Source organism: Nothoprocta perdicaria, unplaced genomic scaffold (genome assembly GCF_003342845.1).
Source record: "Nothoprocta perdicaria isolate Ctin4 unplaced genomic scaffold, notPer1 scaffold_4, whole genome shotgun sequence".
Taxonomy (NCBI): domain Eukaryota; kingdom Metazoa; phylum Chordata; class Aves; order Tinamiformes; family Tinamidae; genus Nothoprocta; species Nothoprocta perdicaria.
Window position 1 is genome coordinate 6,524,043 of NW_020455643.1, and position 17,779 is coordinate 6,541,821.

The window sequence follows — 17,779 nt, forward strand, 5'->3', positions numbered from 1 at the left end:
TGCCAGGATGCATTTTCAACATGCATTTTGAATGCCAATTTTGGTGATAACTCTCAATAAAAAATATAAAATAGAAATATAAGCAGGATCAGTCCTGCTTCTCTTGCTGAAGGGTTTGAGTTTGGATTGACCCTAACGGTATCAGTGTGGCATGGTTTTTCTGTGTTATGCAATGCTGAAAAGGGAGAAGGAAGCTTTGGTCGCTCGCAGGGAAGGGCCAAAACAGAGTTCTGGGGCAAAGCAAATTTCAGCTGCTTCTCCCAGCAATGAACATACATACCTTCATGCCTGCTCCGAACAGCTCTTGTTTCAGTCTCACTCTGTATTTTATGCCCGGGGCGAATTTTGAAAAATCTCAGGACAACAACATTCAATCCTTGTATTCTTGTGAAGGCAACAAACTATCTAGATGCCTCCCTGTTCAGGGTAGGCTCAGGATTTGTGAAAGCAGGGAAAAATGCCTCGTTGACCAAAGCAACAGTATAGGCTAGACAACACCAGTACCTCGAGCTTCCCAGGCTCTTATTTCACAAGGAGCTGGTTTTCTGCCACTAATTTGAGCCTGTGGGAAATATCATGCTATAAATTACAGCTAGAGGAATGTTTAATCACAGTGCAGGGATCACTCATGAAACACACTGTGCTAAGTCCCTACACAGAGGTGTCACACCAGGGAAATTGCAAAAGACGGAGCAGGAGGAGAAAATCAGCCCTTCTTTGACTGCAAAGGATGGGGTAGGAATCAAAAGCTGACAAGAGACAAGGCCAAGGGCAATCTTCAAAGCAGCATAAGGACGATGGGTTGGGGCAGAAAAGGAGAAACAGAAGCACAGGCTGTCAATGCAGCTCAGGGCTCTGCAACCTGAGAACCTGTTCTACACTGATGAGCTCCCACGCACAAAGTCTCTTGAACCAGGCTTTGCACAGAGGAGAGGAGGGAATCACATTCAAGATGACACCCGCAGACCTGCCTGTACCTTCAGGGCAGGAGTCTGCGTGGAATGATGCAGAAGGTTGTTTTCAACTACTACAGAGGAGCTCGGCCTCCCCGGCTTTAGGAGGGCTGAGTTAAGGTTACAAGGATTGCTGATGCTCAGGCAGCTAGAGATGCAATATTTTTTTTTCAGAAACTATTGTTTACTTTTACTTTTGAGCAGTTAAGTATCACAAGCCTTTCTGAGGTGAATTAGAAAGATGAATAAAATATATCCTTTTTTTGTTTATTCATTTTTCTGTTTTTAAGGCAAGCAGAAAAGCCTTCTGGAATGCAATAGGCAGGATCAGATGGCAAGGAAAAAAAAACAAAAGAGAGAAAAGAGAAAAAAAAAAGAAAAAAAGACAACCAAAAGGGGACTACCTTCAACATCACACACTGGGGCAAATTTACCCGTGGCAAAGTGCCGTTGAAATCAGTGGAGCTGCAACCAACTCAACCTGCTGTGTACAGATGAGTAGGAGACAAGTAGCAGCTTCCTATCCCCTCTCTGCACCTGCCCCGAAAGCCAAGGAAGCTGAGACCAGTGTAGAGCTCTGGCAGCACAGTGGCAAATCAGGTCCCAAAGAGGCTAGCTAAGAGCTGCGCCTGCCACTGGAGCCAATGTTTTAGAAACATTGTGAATTGGATTCCAATCACAGCTCCTACACCTACCCAAATGAGTAGAAAAATAAATGGCAGCCCTACTTCTGCTCTTTATCCCCTTTCCAGTACTTTTAAGGAACATTAAAACACATGCATACTTTTTGGGCTTCTCTACACCTAAAGATTTGCTGAACAAGTTTCAAAGATTTCTGCTTGGCCAAGAAACTGTTACTCAAACAACTGTCACACCCAGCAACTACATCCTGCCTAGCTTTGGAGTTTGGATGGTCCCTGAAACAGTGATGTTCCCATCAAAAAATGGAACTAAAAGCCAGTCTGAGATAGATAGAAAAAAAGATCAATATTGGTAATTCAGGTTCAAGGGAGCATTTCACCTCACCTCTGTGTTCACTTTGGGCTTAGTTGCAGGCTGGTGTGGTAGGTGGGATACAGCTGATACCTGCTCCCCAGAGTCCAGGCAGCCCTGCTCTTCTCCAGCAACAGAGCTACTGGCCACACCAATACCTGCCTATGTCAGCATGTAAAGAAATCACAGCTGACAGCTCTCTCCAACCCATCCGCAGCCCTACACATTCTAACACTGAATCAGAGCAGAGCACATCCAAACGGAGTAGATTTGCTTTCCAATTCTCTTCATTAGACTTGCGTGACCCACACAGGTTCTCCTCGGAGAGGTGAACTACCCCTGTGGTGTATGAAGATATCTAATCAACTATAGCTCTGAAAGTCTTTCTTCTCTGGTAACCATTTCATAAAACAGAGTATTTCTGGATGTGGCTAGCCAGCTGATAACTAATGTCAGATAATAGAATGAACTCTTCATCCCAGAGGAAGGAGGAGACAAGATCATCCAAGGATGAGAGGTGGGTCTTCTATAGGGATGTGGGAAGAACTTCCTGTGGGCTGCAATAGGGGCCCCAGCAGCAATCTGTGGACAACCAAACCATCTAAAAAACATTTGCAGGCTTCATTTCCGTCCCTCTCTTGCAAGCTGCCCAGAGATTCACCTTGCTCTAACAAGACATTCAGGAGCACTGCTCTCTAGCATGCCAGGGGGAGTGTGGGCTTTGCACGAGATCCACCTGTGTGGCAGAATCACAGAAGTTCCCAGCACTTCTTGAGCTTTGCACATTCATGCAGAAGGCTGAGAAGAAGACAGAGTCCCCCCACACTCGATACAATGAAGAGCCTTAGATAACTAGCAAACAAACATCAAAACACTTCATGTCCTGCATAGCATCATCCTGCCAACTATGATAGAAAAAAAATCTAACCATACCATTAAGGTTGGAGGTGTTACATGTTTAGCTCGAGAGCAGACTCCTATCAAATGGAGCACAAAGCAGGGCATGTGGCAAACAGCAGGCGAGAGACAAGCTGCTCTATTTGCAAACTACTGCCAAGGGTGGCGTGTCATTGTACGTAGCCTAGGTTCTCCATCTCGTTCCGATACCGCTGTTCGGACACCTTGCTTTTATGCTGTTTGCTTTCTAAGTGCTGTCTGAACTCCATCTCCTCACTGGCCCCAGCGTTGCACATGGAGCAGTAAAACTGGCCGCTGGGGGTGACACACATGGCCAGATCCCGAGGAATCCTCTGGCGTGAGCGGGGATTGAAGTAGGGACCTGCGGAGACAACAGAAAAGCCTGGTTATCTATAAGGCAGAGAAGCTTGAGGCAGCTCAGTGACAACTCCTAAGGCTGACAAATTTTTAAAAGCAGCCAAAGATTCCTTTATTTAGCTGATTAGAAACCCATTCTTATTTTCCCACATGACTTCTCCACCAAGAACCAGATTTACAAAGGAGGAGCACACAGGGGACTGGTACTTGCTGATATTTTCTAAAGCATAGAGTAGACTTAGATTCTTAGTAGCAATCAATAGTGCTTTTGAAAAATAGCGGTATAATCATTTAAGTGACAAGCCAATTCTTTTTTTAAACCCTCTAATTCCAGAATTAGAGTTGTCTTATCAATGCAATAAACCTTCCTTAGTTAAAATTAAAGAGTCCTGAGATAATTTTGAAAAGATTTATCTTTTCCAAATGATAGTGGCTAGTACGATAGGATTAAATTGAGCTTCAATCAGGAGGTAGGGTTTCAGCCACTATGTGCTAGTAACACAACTTAAAAGGGATTCTGGTCTGGACACTATAAAGCTCACTTTCTATCACAGAAAAGAGGCAAAGTTAGTATCTAACACCTGAGGAAGGATTCCAGGAACAGATGGTCTTACAGGGTGGCTAACAGGCTCTCTCATTCTGGACATGGGAGTGCAAGTACAGGTTGATGTGCTACCGTAGGAGTCAAAGCACCTGGCTGCTCGCCAAGTAAATAAAGCAGGAAAATTGTCACCACTTAGAGCCACATTGGAGACAGGCAGATGGTAAATTAAGTTACAAACTGAGAACCAAACTAACAAGCAGGCTGACAGAACAAAGCAGCTTTCGCAGCTGAGAAAACGTAAAGCAGAGCTAGGGCCATTTCCTTTCATGTCCCCTTGCTGCCAAAATAGAGCTTAGACAGAGAAGACGACCAAATCTATCGAATATTCAGTATTATTCCTACTATAGAATATAACAAATGAAAGCTGTTACCTGTGTTGTTTTGAACTGAATACATATTTCTTCTATTCTGCATCATCTTATATTCATTCCCTTCTTTCCTTGCCCTCCGTTTGCCTAGTTCTGATGCATCCCTGAAGATTAAAGAAACACGAATAGCCACAATTCAGATTTTTCTGAGGACAGACTTGCCAGAGACACTGCCACATGGCTTCAGATCAGCCCGAGTGTGAAGCTGAACAATACCTACGAGATTGAGTTATTCTGTGCTTCTGCAAGACGCAGCCGCTTGGCATGATTCTTCCCTTGGTAATGAGCCTGCGCCACAGCCGGAGAGCTGAAGGAGGCATCACAAAGCTTACAGTAATCGTTCTCTGTGGCCAAGATCACTCTGCCACCTGGTTTACTGGATCCCATCTAGCAGCAAAAGGATAGACAGCATGTGAAACAAGAAGGTAACTCAAATATTTGAATATCAAAGATTGAGACCAATATTGTCTTTGTCAGGCAATGACATATCTGGAATCAGAGCTCACAGATCAGGATACTTTGCCCAGTACACCCCAAACCACTCTCGGCAGCAAATTTAGCTTTCCTTGCCACAGCCTCTCAGAGAATCTGCAAATTCCCTAAGGTCTGTGCAAATCCCTGGCTTCAGATAGAGACAATAGCAACCTGACTGAACACCCTGAACCTCTGCAATAGCCCCACAGGTTTGTGTGGCTGTAACTACCCCTACTCTTGATTCCCCAGGAGCTGAAGAACAGTAATTTTCACACTGAGGAAGACTCACTAAAATGTAAAGGTGCTCCTCTCTTGTGTACTCATCAAATGCAGTGTTTCCACAGCTCCCTTTCTCTCCATCATTCCCTGACCACACTAAGAGATAAAAACAACTGTGGGACTGCCAGAGCTCTGACCCTTGCCCTTCAGGCAGGAGATGTGGATGAGCAGGCACCCGGCAGCAACCACTTTTCCTCAGTGTTTGTGCATCACCCAGAGAAAAGTGCTTTGTAAATAGTGCAACTGCAGTGATTCATACTGCCATGTCAGTGCTGCACCTGCCAAATCTGTTTTTTTCAGATCTCCTCTCCTTTGATGTTGTACAAGCTTGCAGACTAATGTTCATTACATCAATCCTCACATGGCTTTAACGCAGCCTCCTTATTGCTGTGGACCAGCTCCAACACGAAGAGGAGCACCTGATACCCCAGCTGGTGCAGCACCCATCTCCCAGCATCCAGGGCAGGACCTAATGCCCTCTCAGGACTCCAGTTGAATTCTGGAAGCCACAAAGTCCTTTTATGTGGGACTAAGACTCCCTCTGGTGGCTCTGGCACACAGATCTGCCACTCTTAGGATAAGCTTTTGTATAGGTAGCAGAGACTTGTGTGCTTTGAGGTGGCAGCTGTTGTTTCCATCTCTGCTGCCCAGTTGTGGTTATTTGTGCCCAAGTCAGGGTGCCCGACAACCAGAACCAATAAATTCCAGAGAAATAAAGTGAAAGATGTTTCTTTCGCCTCTAAGACAGAAGTAATCTGAACCATAGAGGGTGCAATCCCCTCACCCTGCACACAGGACAAGCACTGCAAAAGAAGCTGCACAGGCAGAACTAGGCGAGAACCCTGGGCAAGGGTGTAGAAGTATCAAAGTACTTTTCCCTGTAAGCTTCACTCGCACAATTGATGGATGACTCCAAAGGGTGGGTGCCGCACCCTCATTTCCAAATCCAGCTCTAACAATGCCAGCCCTTGAGCAAACATCATCAGCAGCACTTTGGGCTTACATAGGAATCAAAATATTTGCCATGCAGAAAGAGAACATTTCAAGTCCAATATTCTGCTGAGAAGGCAGATCAATATCTGCTTCTTCAAAGGAAAGTCAGCAGCTCTCAACAGGTCACTTCCTCCCTCTTGTGCCGTCACGAAAAAACACCCTTTCCAAATATCCACAGCAATCCTCAAAGCATAAGATGTAGTTATTCCCATTGGGGGTTAGGTCACACACAAGCAGCATGATCTCAGCCGCCCTCCCAGGCCTTACCTGGGCTGGAAGGGAGACAACCTGAGGCGGGGCAGGTTCAACCGCATTACTCATCCTGGCAGGTGCTGGACAGCTGTTGGCAGCATAGTAGTTTCGGAGTTTCTTACTATGGTTTTTACCCTGAAAAAGAGAAACCACATTAATTATTGTCCTAATAACGGTATTTTTCTTACACTGTGCAGCAAAAGGACTCCAAAAATTAATGAAAAAGTAGCCATGAAGATGACAATTTAGATAAAGGAGGTGCCCCTGAGAAGATAGCAACTCTCATCTTGAGAGATGTTGGCATCCTCCCTTGTCTCTAGCCTGCCTGGCTCCTAGCATAACTGAGCCTCATTTTCAACCAATTTTCTCAAATTGGAAAGACAAGAATTACTTCCATCTCACTTTAAACCAATACTCTGTATTTTAAATGTGAAATGGTAATTGTTCTGCACAGGTTTAAGCACAGACACACACACTGCTTCATAATTTATTTTCCAGATGACAAAATAAAAGTATATTTGGTTTTGATGCTTTGAAAACTTCAGAGGTGGAATCCAGTGATTGCACCTTATATTAAAGCACTTGCAGCACGTTAGAACACCGAGCAAATTCAAGTGGGGTGAAGACATGACTACAGAGCACTGCAAGCCACAGCTTCTAATCCAACAAATATAACAAAGGCAGCTTCACACGAGCTTTCTCAGATGCTCTTGTTGGCCACAGCCACCCCAATGCAGCACTCAAAAACAGACCTGAGAAGCTAAGTCGGACCTCATGCATTAGTCCACGCTTAGCTCTGTGCTACCAGAGTAAGCAGGAGCTCATGCATTTGGGCCCTGTGCAAGCTGCAGTGGTAGCAGCTCTACAAGCTGTGCCTGCTGCTGCTCTGCTTACCTGGTAATGAGCCTGGGCTTGCTGTGCCGAATTCAGAGTGACATTGCAAAGCTTACAGCACAGAGGCTTGCATAGCTCCTCCAGCATAGGGTCCTGCTCCACGACCTTTGCAAGCTCCTCTTCTTGTGTGTGATGAAAGGAAGGCCCCAGTCCGACAGATTTTGGTGGGGACAGTGGTGAGTTGGCCCTCGGCCTTGTAGCCACTGACATAGGAAGAGATGAAGGCTTCTCAGGATGAGGAAGAAATCCTGTTTGCTGTAGAAGAATCATTGGCCAGGAAGACTGTGGGCACGTTACTTCTGAAAGAACAGCAGTTGTCTTCAGACCTAGACCAGAAAGAACAAATGTTAAAAACAGCTTCAACAGCAGGAGCATCAACAACTCAGAGTGCAGCAACTTATGCAGCTTCTCACGATTAACAAGGCTAGCAACACCACAGATAGCCAAGAATAAATTTAAGGACTCTATATTGAAGTCCAAAACACAGTTATCAGTGCCCTATGGCATTCTCCTGGACATGCAAAGCGTCCCAAGAAACCACAGCATCAATCTAAAAGGGGATGCAGAACTCTTGTTCAACTGTTTAAGAATGTGACCCACAAGTCAGCACATAAAGCTGTGGTAAAGGGAACGACAGGGACACATCCGTTGGCTGCATCCTCCTTTTAGAGGAAATCTCTATCTATCCCAACAGCAGTAGTAGTCTGGACAAGCAAGCCCGGTCAAGACCTCCATGGGTACGGACATGTCCTTATCCTGCTCAAGGATCACTGTACCAGACACCCAGCCTGCAGCCATTTGCCCTGTGTCTCCGTGCTAATCCACACTGCATCCTCTTGAGCACTGCTCTCGCACAGACATTGCAGTATCAGTCCCAGGAAAGGACTCCTTTCCAGACATTCAGAAAAGGATGATTCCTCCCTAAATCGCTGACAGTCTAAGGACAATCTCACATTCTAAGACATAAACAAATATCATACATTTCTTTTATAGAGACAGCTATAGAATACATCCACATACCCTCAAATACACTTCCATCCCCGACAAATAATCACACAGACCCTTCTGAGAAAAAAAACATTCTCCAAGTTAACTTTTCTCAAGTAAGTCAATAAAAAGCAGGGGAGTGGGAAAGGACTCGAGCACACCTTGTCGGACGCAGTCAGCCTCCAAGGGCTCTCCTCCCCGCGCCTCCATGGTCTTGCTGAATGACCTTGAGCTATTTTCTCAGTGCTTCCTTTACTAACTATAACGACGCAACATTTAAAGCTGCATCTTCCTCCTCTACAAGAAGGGAGAGCTCATCCCATATTAACCCTTACTCAATTATTTGTGAGTTAATTCAAGTTCTTAGAAGCACCCCTATATTTCCAGCAACGGGTTCCAAGAGCCTTATTTAATTAGTTTATAAATCACATCTAAAGCCCGGGATGAACATTCCTATAGTAGTGCAGAACAGTAATATTATGAATCAAAGAATAGCTACTTTTGTTCTTATCTGCTTCGTGTCACAGCAAATGCTGTTCACTGTTAAACTGGGCAAGAGAGGAATGTTATCTCAGCCTTTGCAGTTCACTTTCAGCTGAGATGGTCCCTGCAGCTACCATGTTTATGCCATGGGCTTCGTTAAATTAAATAGTGACTCACATCCACTTCTGAAAATAAGGGACTTCTAGAACGTTACTGGAAAGGTAAGTGAAATTACAGCTAAAAACTATGTTCCTAAAATGTTTCTGAAAATAGAATTTGACTTCAAAAAAAATTTGCAACCTGGAAAAGCAGATAGCATTTATCTGAGATAACTTCCAGGATTTTCAATGTGCTAAAATTAGTAGGAAACAAATACCTTGCCACATTTATGTTCTGGTCTGAGTTTATGCCTGCATTTTAAGATAATGCATTACCTTTGAAAGACTGCCCCTCAAGAGGTCTACATTATATTAAAAAGAAAAAATGAACAACTGTGATTAAAGCACCAAAGTGACAAGTCACTTCTGAAATTTTTACCTCTGAAACTGCTATTTCTTGCTTTTGCAAGGCTCCTGTAAACATTCCTGTAAACAGCTCACTCAAACCTGCTCCCCATGCAAAACTAACCAGAAGCTAGAGTTCTGAATCAACCAAAGCTCTAATCTTTTATAACCAGAGCCAGCTTTCATAACATAAATTTGAAGGCAATTCAATCATTCCTGAAAACTAAAGGGGAAGAGGTGGGGAGAGTATACATTGTTTTGAGGAAAAGACAACCTTTTAAGTTAGCTAGAATTAATGGTTCTGAATAGTCTTCCTGTAGGCAAGGTAATGTGAAATTCAGTGAACACTATCCCTCACATGAGCCAAACCTTGACCATAAAAGAAGAACAGCCTCATGAAAAATTAACTGAAACAAGAGCAAAGGAACCCACCATAATGAAGAAATAAATTGGATGAAATAGTAACAATTGGGAAGACGAAGTTTGTTTTAAAAGACCAATTTTGAGAGGAAAAAATAATTTTACAAGTGAGTTTAGGGAAGCACTGATGTTAGTATAGACTCTAATGAGCCAGAAGCCTAACATCTCTCCCACTGTGATTAGGATAGGAAATCCTTCTAGAATATGAGTACAATAATATTACTATTAAGCCCCACTGGAATAAAGAAGACCATCAAACTGTATGAATTCTGTAGCTTTACCTAACAGCTCTCCTGCCTAGCACAAGTTTTCCTGGCTAAGCATGACTATGGAAAAATAAAAGAATTCCTCAGTCTCCACGTTTCACACCCTGTAGACAGCTCAATGGGGCCACCAGTGGAACAAGGTCACAATCATCGTGGTTAAATGTCTCAAAATGCAGGGTTATCAAGGCTATTTAGATCAACCATACAATTTCAGTGTTTGACTCCGTTACCATAATGGGCCTCTTACCTTAGATTGGGAGTAAATTCTAGTTAAATATTTTATACAGTCATATCAAGGGATCTAGAGTAAATGGCACCAGGGATCCTTCTGCATAAGTTCCATGCACGGCTGTCACAGATGGAGTTTGCCATGAAAAAGACAGGGCACAGCACTAACCTGATCTACCTCCACAGGGAAAGAGTGTTAATTTCACATGCCCTAAGAAACAGTGCATGATCTTACAATGAAAGATTCTTCACATAAATGCATGTCTGAAGTTAAAACTGAGGCTGCATATGCAACTAAAACTACATGCACAATTTTAATGGTCTTCCCATGGCAATCTTTCATCAATGGAACTGCTGGAATTACATTGATTTCTTTTTCTGGGGTCTTACAAAGCCAAAAAAAAAAAAATCACTTTACTCAAACCCTCCTACAACACTCCATTCTGATCTACAGACACGCTGTGCAGGAGAAATTAACAGGAGACCTTCAATTTCTCCTTTCCGTTCACATAGGAAGCTGCAAAACTTTTGCGCTATGGAGCGGCAGGGCAGGCAGCACCTCCCTCCCCAGGGCTCCCTGGGGTGGCTGCAGCGCAGGGCGAGGGGCCTGCAGTCCCCAGGGAGGGCTGAGGAGGGGGCTGCCCCGTCCTGCAGCTCCCTGCCAGGCTGCCGAGGGGACAGGCACTCAGCTCCTGTCACAGCCTTCGCTCAGGGTGCCACACAGAGCCAGGAGAGCCCCAAGTGCCAGGACACGGTACCGGTACCACGTGGGTGTTGGCAGTGGCACCAATGGTAAGAGCAGTGACCACGGCCTCAAACCCGGTCACCTCCTGGTTAGGTGCAGGCCCAGTAGGACCCTCCTCGGCCACAGATGCAGCTCACAAGGAGACCTCTGTGCAAAACGAGGCATTCCCACAGAAATCTGCTTTAACAGCTCTTAAGCCAGCACCACATAACAGCGATGCACGTCTATACTGATGAAGAAAGAGTTGCTTTGTTCCAAACAGGGAACGTTTCTTCTCAAGTTGACTTCTACCTCACACCACTGTTGTCATGGAATGCAGCTTTCCCAGGGAAAACACCTGGGGCCAAGAGCTGGGCATAGCAAGCAGGGTCCCCACTAAAGGCCACAAGACTGAATAGAGGTACATTAAAACGATGATATACATTGCGCAGACACATACACATTGTATATATGCACACTCATACACGCATTACAGCCCTCTGGCCACCCTGGCACCCAGAAACAGGGGCGCTCGGTACCCCTTGTGTGTGGGGGGGGGTATCTGAACGCGGGGTGCAACCCTGCCCTCCAAACCCCGCCCCCGCCCCGGCAAGCTCTGCGCAGAACTCAAACGGAAAAAAAAAATATGCAAAATAAACGGGATTTGAGCCCGAAACGCGGAGATGCATACGCACACGTGCATACGTGTGCATACGTGTGCATACGTGCGGACACACGCGCGCGCGCGCGCTCACTCACCGCAGCGCAGCGCAGCGCCCGGCGCGGCGCGGCCCGGCAGCGGCCCCGGCCCCCGGCCCAGACCCGCCGCTCCCCGCAGCCGCCGGAGCGCGCGGCCGCCGGACGCCAACGGCGGCGGCCGCAGGAAGTGACGCCAGCGCGGCGGCGCCGGGGGGCGGAGCTTCCTGCAGCGGCGCACGCTCAATCCCCACCCCTCCGTTCCCCTGTCTTCCCTACGTTTAAACGGGCGCGTTTCCACCGTGCCCGGTGCCGGGCCGGGCCGAGCCCCCTCGGCGCCCTTCCTTGGAGCGGAGAGCGAATAAACCCGCCAGCCCCAGGGGCGCGGGCGCCTCTGCGGCGAATGGCGCCGCTCTCCCCGTGTCCCCTGTCGTGCCCCGTCCGCTGTCTAAGGCACCTGAAGAGCGCAGGGCCCCCTCGCCGCCCGGGAGACCAGAACCGCCATCCCGAGCACGTCAGCCGTTAACTGCTGCGGTTTTCTCGTACTCGTGCGGGTACGCACTGGGCAAGGTGGCTCTGTAACAACCATTAGCTCCTCACAGGGCGGTTTGACTCCGCGGGCAGCCTGGCTCTCGGCGAACCCTCAGAAACGGCCCAAACGGGCGCTGCTCCGCCCGGAGCTGCCGCCGCCTCCCCTCCCTGAACGGGCCGGCCCGTGACGTCACGGGGCGCCCCAACGGTCCCGTTCCGCGCATGCGCACTGCTCCTCCCTCCCCCCTCCCCCCCCGGGCGCGGTGCCGCCTTCCCGTTCCTGCCGCGGGCGCCATCCCCATCCGGGGTCAGGCTCCGCTCCCTTCCTGTTATTGCCGTGCGGGAGGCGGCCCTCGCGGGAGCTGCCGCCGCTTCCGCCCGCGCCCAGCGGAGCGGCGCAGGGCCGGGGCCGGCGCGGAGGCCGCGAGCGGCGCAGCCCGCGCCAGGGCCGGGCCGGGCCCGCGCCGAGGTGAGTGCGGCGCCGCGCCGGGCCTGGGGCGGGAGGCGGCCGCGCAGCCCGCGCTCCGGCGGGCGCGTCCCGGGAGGGAAGTGGCGGCGGAGCGAGGAAGACGCCGCGCATCCCGCGGGGAAGCAGCGGCCCGGGCGGGCTGGCGGTGCCCGCGCCGCGGAGCCGCTGCCGCGCGGGCTGCCCTGCCCTGCCCGCGGCCGCGGGTTCGCCGCCCGGCTCCGCCGGCGCTGCGCGGCTGCTCCCCCGTGTGCGCTTCCCTGGGACGGGCCTCCCGCCGCTGGTAAAAGTGAAACTGCGGGGCTGTGCTGCCGCTGAAAGTGAAACTCCTCTCTAACCAGCGGTTCCGTAGTGAGCATTCAGCCCGCTGGAAATACTCACCCAGTTAATGCAAACTGCGAGGCTTCTTCTGATGTTTTCCTTTTTGCCATTTTTAATGTTTCTAGAGTTACGAAGCTACTAGAACTGTTACCTTTGTTGTTTTAAAGGTGCCTTTCTTAGTATGATTTGTTTTTGGCTGTAACGGTGCATGGAAGAGGCTGTTTGAAAACAGTGCGTTCAGGTTAAGCTTAAGGAACGTGTATGTTTAAAAGAGGGACGTTCTGGTTATTCAGCTTTGCTCGAGTTGCTTCTACAGTTGGAAGGATCTGCAGAGAGCTTGTAGAGGAGCAATAAACTGGATTCTGGGCCTGAATTTCCTAACAATTAAAATAATGGGCAAAAAATGAGTTCAGGATTGTGTTTGTTGCCTACTTGTCTTCTTTTAGCAGAGCTTCAGTCTGCAGCAGGTTTGGAATTGTTTGTGCTGGATAAGGGTGGAGAAGTTCCTAATTTTATCTGAATCATTATTCATCTCCTCCCTGCCTCTTCCCTCCCAACTTTCAGGGAGTTCTTGGTAGTGGTTGCTCCTATAGTGCAATTCTGCAGTCCGGTCTTAGAATGAAAGGTCCGCCTCTTGTTATGCATAAACATCCTTAGTTCCCAGGATTATTGCAGAGTGATGGGATATAATAGCTTGTCTGCTGCAGGGAGAACAGACTAAATGAGCTCCTCTGAAATAAGCCCCCTGTGAATATCAAGTTTCACCATAAGTAACTTTATTCCGAAGCAGTAACCACAACAAGCTTTTCCAGAGTAGTTACTTGGGTGCGTATTTTAGCCAATACTCCATGTAGACAAAGCCCACATCAACTCAGCTTGTGGGAGTTACAGAAGATCTTAGGAAACTGCACATTTTTGTGGGTGTGATCTCTGAGAGATCCTGCTTTTTCCTCAAGACAATAAATAGAGCAGCTCCAGAGCTGCAACTGATGCTCCAGTATTGGAGTAGAGATCCTGTGTTTTATGTTTTGACTTGATGTCCTTCTCAGCAACTTGGAGGCAGCATTTCATGCTTTTCAGAGAGAACTATAAGTGCCTAGTTGAGCACATAACTAAATCCCTGCCTGGACGTTTAGCTGTTCTTCTCTTGAAACTGTCATTCTGATAATGACAAAATTGTTTTGCTGCCTGTTACTGCTTGCTTCCACCAATAACGAAACTGAAGCTTCTGTGAGGAGTATTCTTTGGAAAGGGTGCTGTTTACAAAAGAAATGTGCTCTGTTAGAAACCATAAAGCAGTCCAGGACTTAGTTAGCTGTTTCTCTGACAGTCAGACTAGTGCTGCTTTTGAAGGAGGATTGGAAGTAGGTTTTTCCTGTGTAGCTGATTTGATGGAAGCTTTAGAATGATACATGATGATATACCTCTAGGAAGCTCTAAAGCTTCCATACTAAAAGTGGAAGCTTTAGAATGATATACCTCTCTGGGTAGGAGGAAGGTAGGTGGTTTCTTTGTTGTTGTTGTTGTTTGTTTGATTGGTTTGTTTGTTTAGTCTTAAAATTCCACCTAGAGATGAGTTTTTGCTTATTAAAATTTTATAATTATTGGAAGAACTCTGAGATGTGAATCTCTCAGATGAGAAAAATATGATGCGTGCTATGTACACACATGCTTGCCATGTGTGTGATGGAGTTGGATCATTAGTGAGAGCATAAGTTTATAACATACTTTGGCAAAATGGGAAAAATAAGTTTTGCAGCTTGAAGTGCATACTGAGGTAGGTTAGTATGTGTGGGGTTTTTTTCTATGTTTTACCTTTGTCAGCAATCCATGCACTGCATTTCATACTACTATTTGTCTGTTCTTTTTAAAAAGCCAGGCATAAAGTTGCTCTAAATTGTGGTGCATGTTTCAAGCTGCATCTATGACTAGAAAAGGCAACAAAAATATTTATGCTAAAACTTGACTTTTAAGTTGAATGTGACATATGAAAGAGTTGTTACAAGTTTTCTTTGTAGTATCTCAGCCCAAACTTGAGCAGCAGAGAGACAGAAAATAAATTTGTTTCTCATGATAGTTACTTGGGCAACAAACATTTAAAGTATTTAAAATGTGGGATTGATCCAAATCACTTTTAGAGATTCCTTTCAACCTCAATTATTCTGTAGTTTAATTTTGAATAATTAATGACAGGTTAAATGAAATAGAAATATCCTCCTTATGTGTTATCTGTTTTTCAGTTATTCCTTTTCTTTTTCTTTAAGCTTAGGGAATAAGGGAAAAAATGAAACTGCTATAAAACCTCACTTTTTTGGTGATGCATTTTTGTAAACTTGCTTTCTTCTAGAAAGGTACTGCTGTAGTTACTTCTGGATATAGAGTTTATGAAAGGTGGCCTAACAATTCCATATATTTCAAATCCCCAAAATATGATAGACATTGGGATTCATTATTTTTTGTTCTCAGTTAATAGCATACCTATCTCAAAACTAATAAATGGAGGGGAATAAAGGTATACATGACTGACTAAGTACCTTTACTGGTAATATTTATACTTTGTTCTTGAGGCCGGACATTGGAATATACGGTCACAAATGTGAAGGGGAGAATGATGGAGGACTTGTAGAGCTCTACCTTGCAAAAAAAAAAAAGTGTAAATCACTGGTTGTATACTACTTCATTAGTTTAAAAGAGTTGGGTCAAACCAAATTCTAGGTTCAACCATCTTTTTCGTGTCCCTTGGCTTTTTACCAGTAGAAGGTTAGGAATACTCAGAGGTGATGTAGTTTTGGGCTACTAATGAGGTGTATCATGAGTACCTACATCCTAATTTATTTAATGTAGGGAGACTGCTTTTCCCTGGCAGTTCTGCTTACAGCTTCTAGTTAACAAAAGACTTACTAAAAACTTAGATTTGTAACTTCTGAGAGCTGTGAACCATCACTTCAGCATGTTTGTCAGATATAGGAGACTTAATGAATGAGCTCAGACTTACTGTAAAATTCCCTGCAACTTTGAGAAAGCTGAGTCACATTATTGGCTGTACATTATGATCCTCTCCTAAAGCAAAGAAATGTAGAGGAACATCCCTTTGGCGCTCTTCAAGGTCCAAAGTGGAAAGGAAGGAAGGAGAGCTGGAAGGTTGCCTCCTAGATTGTACAACATGTCTAAAATATTATCTTAACTGATTTTGTTATTTGCATACTTCTTACTGGAGGGGCAAGCCATTCAGCGGTCACAGCTGACTTCCCAGTGCCACAGATACTGCGTTATCAAAGAACTCAAGTGTCTTTGTATCTCATCTTAGTCTTGGCCCTTTCTGTTGGGGATATCTAGATGAAGGTATTATTAAAAAGAGAAATAAAGTGAAATCTCTTGCAGTTCAGGTGGAATTTTGTCTTTATCTGTGCAAAGGCACCTGCAGATGAGCATGCTGTCCAAGGTGGAGGTATAAAAAAGCAGCCAAACCTGCTATTTCTAGCATTTCAGAATAAAAGTATGCACTGTGTTTATTCAGCCTGTAAAATAATGATACTGATGATTCAGAAGAATGAGAAGTCTTTTGCTGGTACTTAATGTGGTGATGAATTCCTCCCATTCAGTGGGTTCCAGGGCTGTTCCTCATCATAACTCATTTTGTTTACTTGCATCATGGTTCTTCCAGAAACAAAGATTAAGCCTTATGGTCAGGGTGCAACTGTAATCTGGGAAAACAATGTCTTAATCAACTATTTAGCCCTGAGTCCTTGTGGAGGATGTTACCTCTGTTTTATTTATAAATATATAAATGTGCGTATGTGCACGCATATGAAATTATTCATTGTGGCAACCTAATTCCTTCCTTCAGCTATCAGCAGAGGAAAACAAAGAAACAAGCAGTTCTTGAACATCTTCAAAATGCAAGAAGCCCTCTGTGGAAGTGAGAAAAGAAAATGTTCAGGATTCAGCACCTCATCTGAGACTAATAAGTCATGAGTAGAAATACCTGTCTGTTCTGTGATCGGCATCTAATAATTTGAACAGAATTTTCTGTATCTTGAGACTTTGTGACCCTTCGCTTTGTAGAAAAATGAAGCCAATCAGTGCACAGATATAAGGGAACTAAGCTCGGAAAATAGGGTACAAGTACAAATAAAGTAAGAAGGAGCAGAGAATAAAGACTGGTTGCCAAGCAGGCAAAGTAGAGATGAATTCTTTTTTAAACTTATCAACTGCATCTTGCATGGTGTGGTGTGTTGTTATCAAACCATGATGCTTGTGCCATTTAATTAACTCCTCATTAAGTCCAGAAAATACTAACTGGGCTGCTGACAGCAGGCATGGTTTTGACAATTAAAGTTAATAGCTCTAGCATAAGGAAATGTTTATAGGTAGCTTTCTCTTGGGGACAGGGAAATAAAAATTTCCCTCCCAAACAATACTGTAAATTAAAATTTTTATTTTGTGCCCATTAAACCACAGAATATAACATATCACTTGCTCTTCTCTGCAAACTGCTTTTTTAGGGATCATGTTCTCAGCTATGACTGTAGTAATCAGCTAGAGTATGTCTAGAATAGTTTCTAAAAGGTTCATATAGATGTTGAGCAACCTTTTTCTCTTATCACTTTATCAAGGCAGTCTCCACTGGTGGGAGGAAAGTGATTAATACAAGGTATGTCATCTTCTTGCAATTACATGCTGTCACTTCTGTGAAACCTCCTTCAGTTTTGCCATGAGGTGCTGTAGAAGAGCATGTGTCCCAAGAAAACCTTTAGCATCAAAGTGAAAGAGCTAATTTTTAGCAAGACCCAGACAGCTTGAGTAGTTTTCATTGTGGTGTGTAATTAACGATGTGTCCAAATACCCTTTGAATGGCTTTTTAGCCTAGCAGGTGGGTCAAGGAGGTTATAATTTTTTTTTGATAGTAAGTTATGTCTGTGCTTTGGTGTAAAATCGTGGCATGTGTAGTTGAGATGCTCTTACTGTAGAGCATATGCTTAACGAGTAATGTGAACTTATATGATAGATACTTTTAAAGTGGACCCTGATGTTTTTAACCTGAACAGTAATGGTGTTTTGTTTGTGTT

The 17,779-nt window shown here is 45.2% G+C and overlaps 1 protein-coding gene across 1 annotated transcript; it reads right to left on the reverse strand.

Moving 5' to 3' along the window:
* Positions 1-1,507: 1,507 nt before the first annotated feature.
* Positions 1,508-12,027, reverse strand: ZMAT3 (zinc finger matrin-type 3). The gene is made up of 6 exons (XM_026045173.1): positions 11,850-12,027; positions 7,086-7,411; positions 6,207-6,326; positions 4,414-4,580; positions 4,197-4,297; positions 1,508-3,225 (listed from the first exon to the last, which is right to left on the reverse strand). Exons 2-6 carry the CDS (start codon positions 7,353-7,355, stop codon positions 3,014-3,016), a joined length of 870 nt encoding a protein of 289 aa, XP_025900958.1. The 5' UTR covers positions 7,356-7,411; positions 11,850-12,027; the 3' UTR covers positions 1,508-3,013.
* Between the last annotated feature and the right edge of the window lie 5,752 nt (positions 12,028-17,779).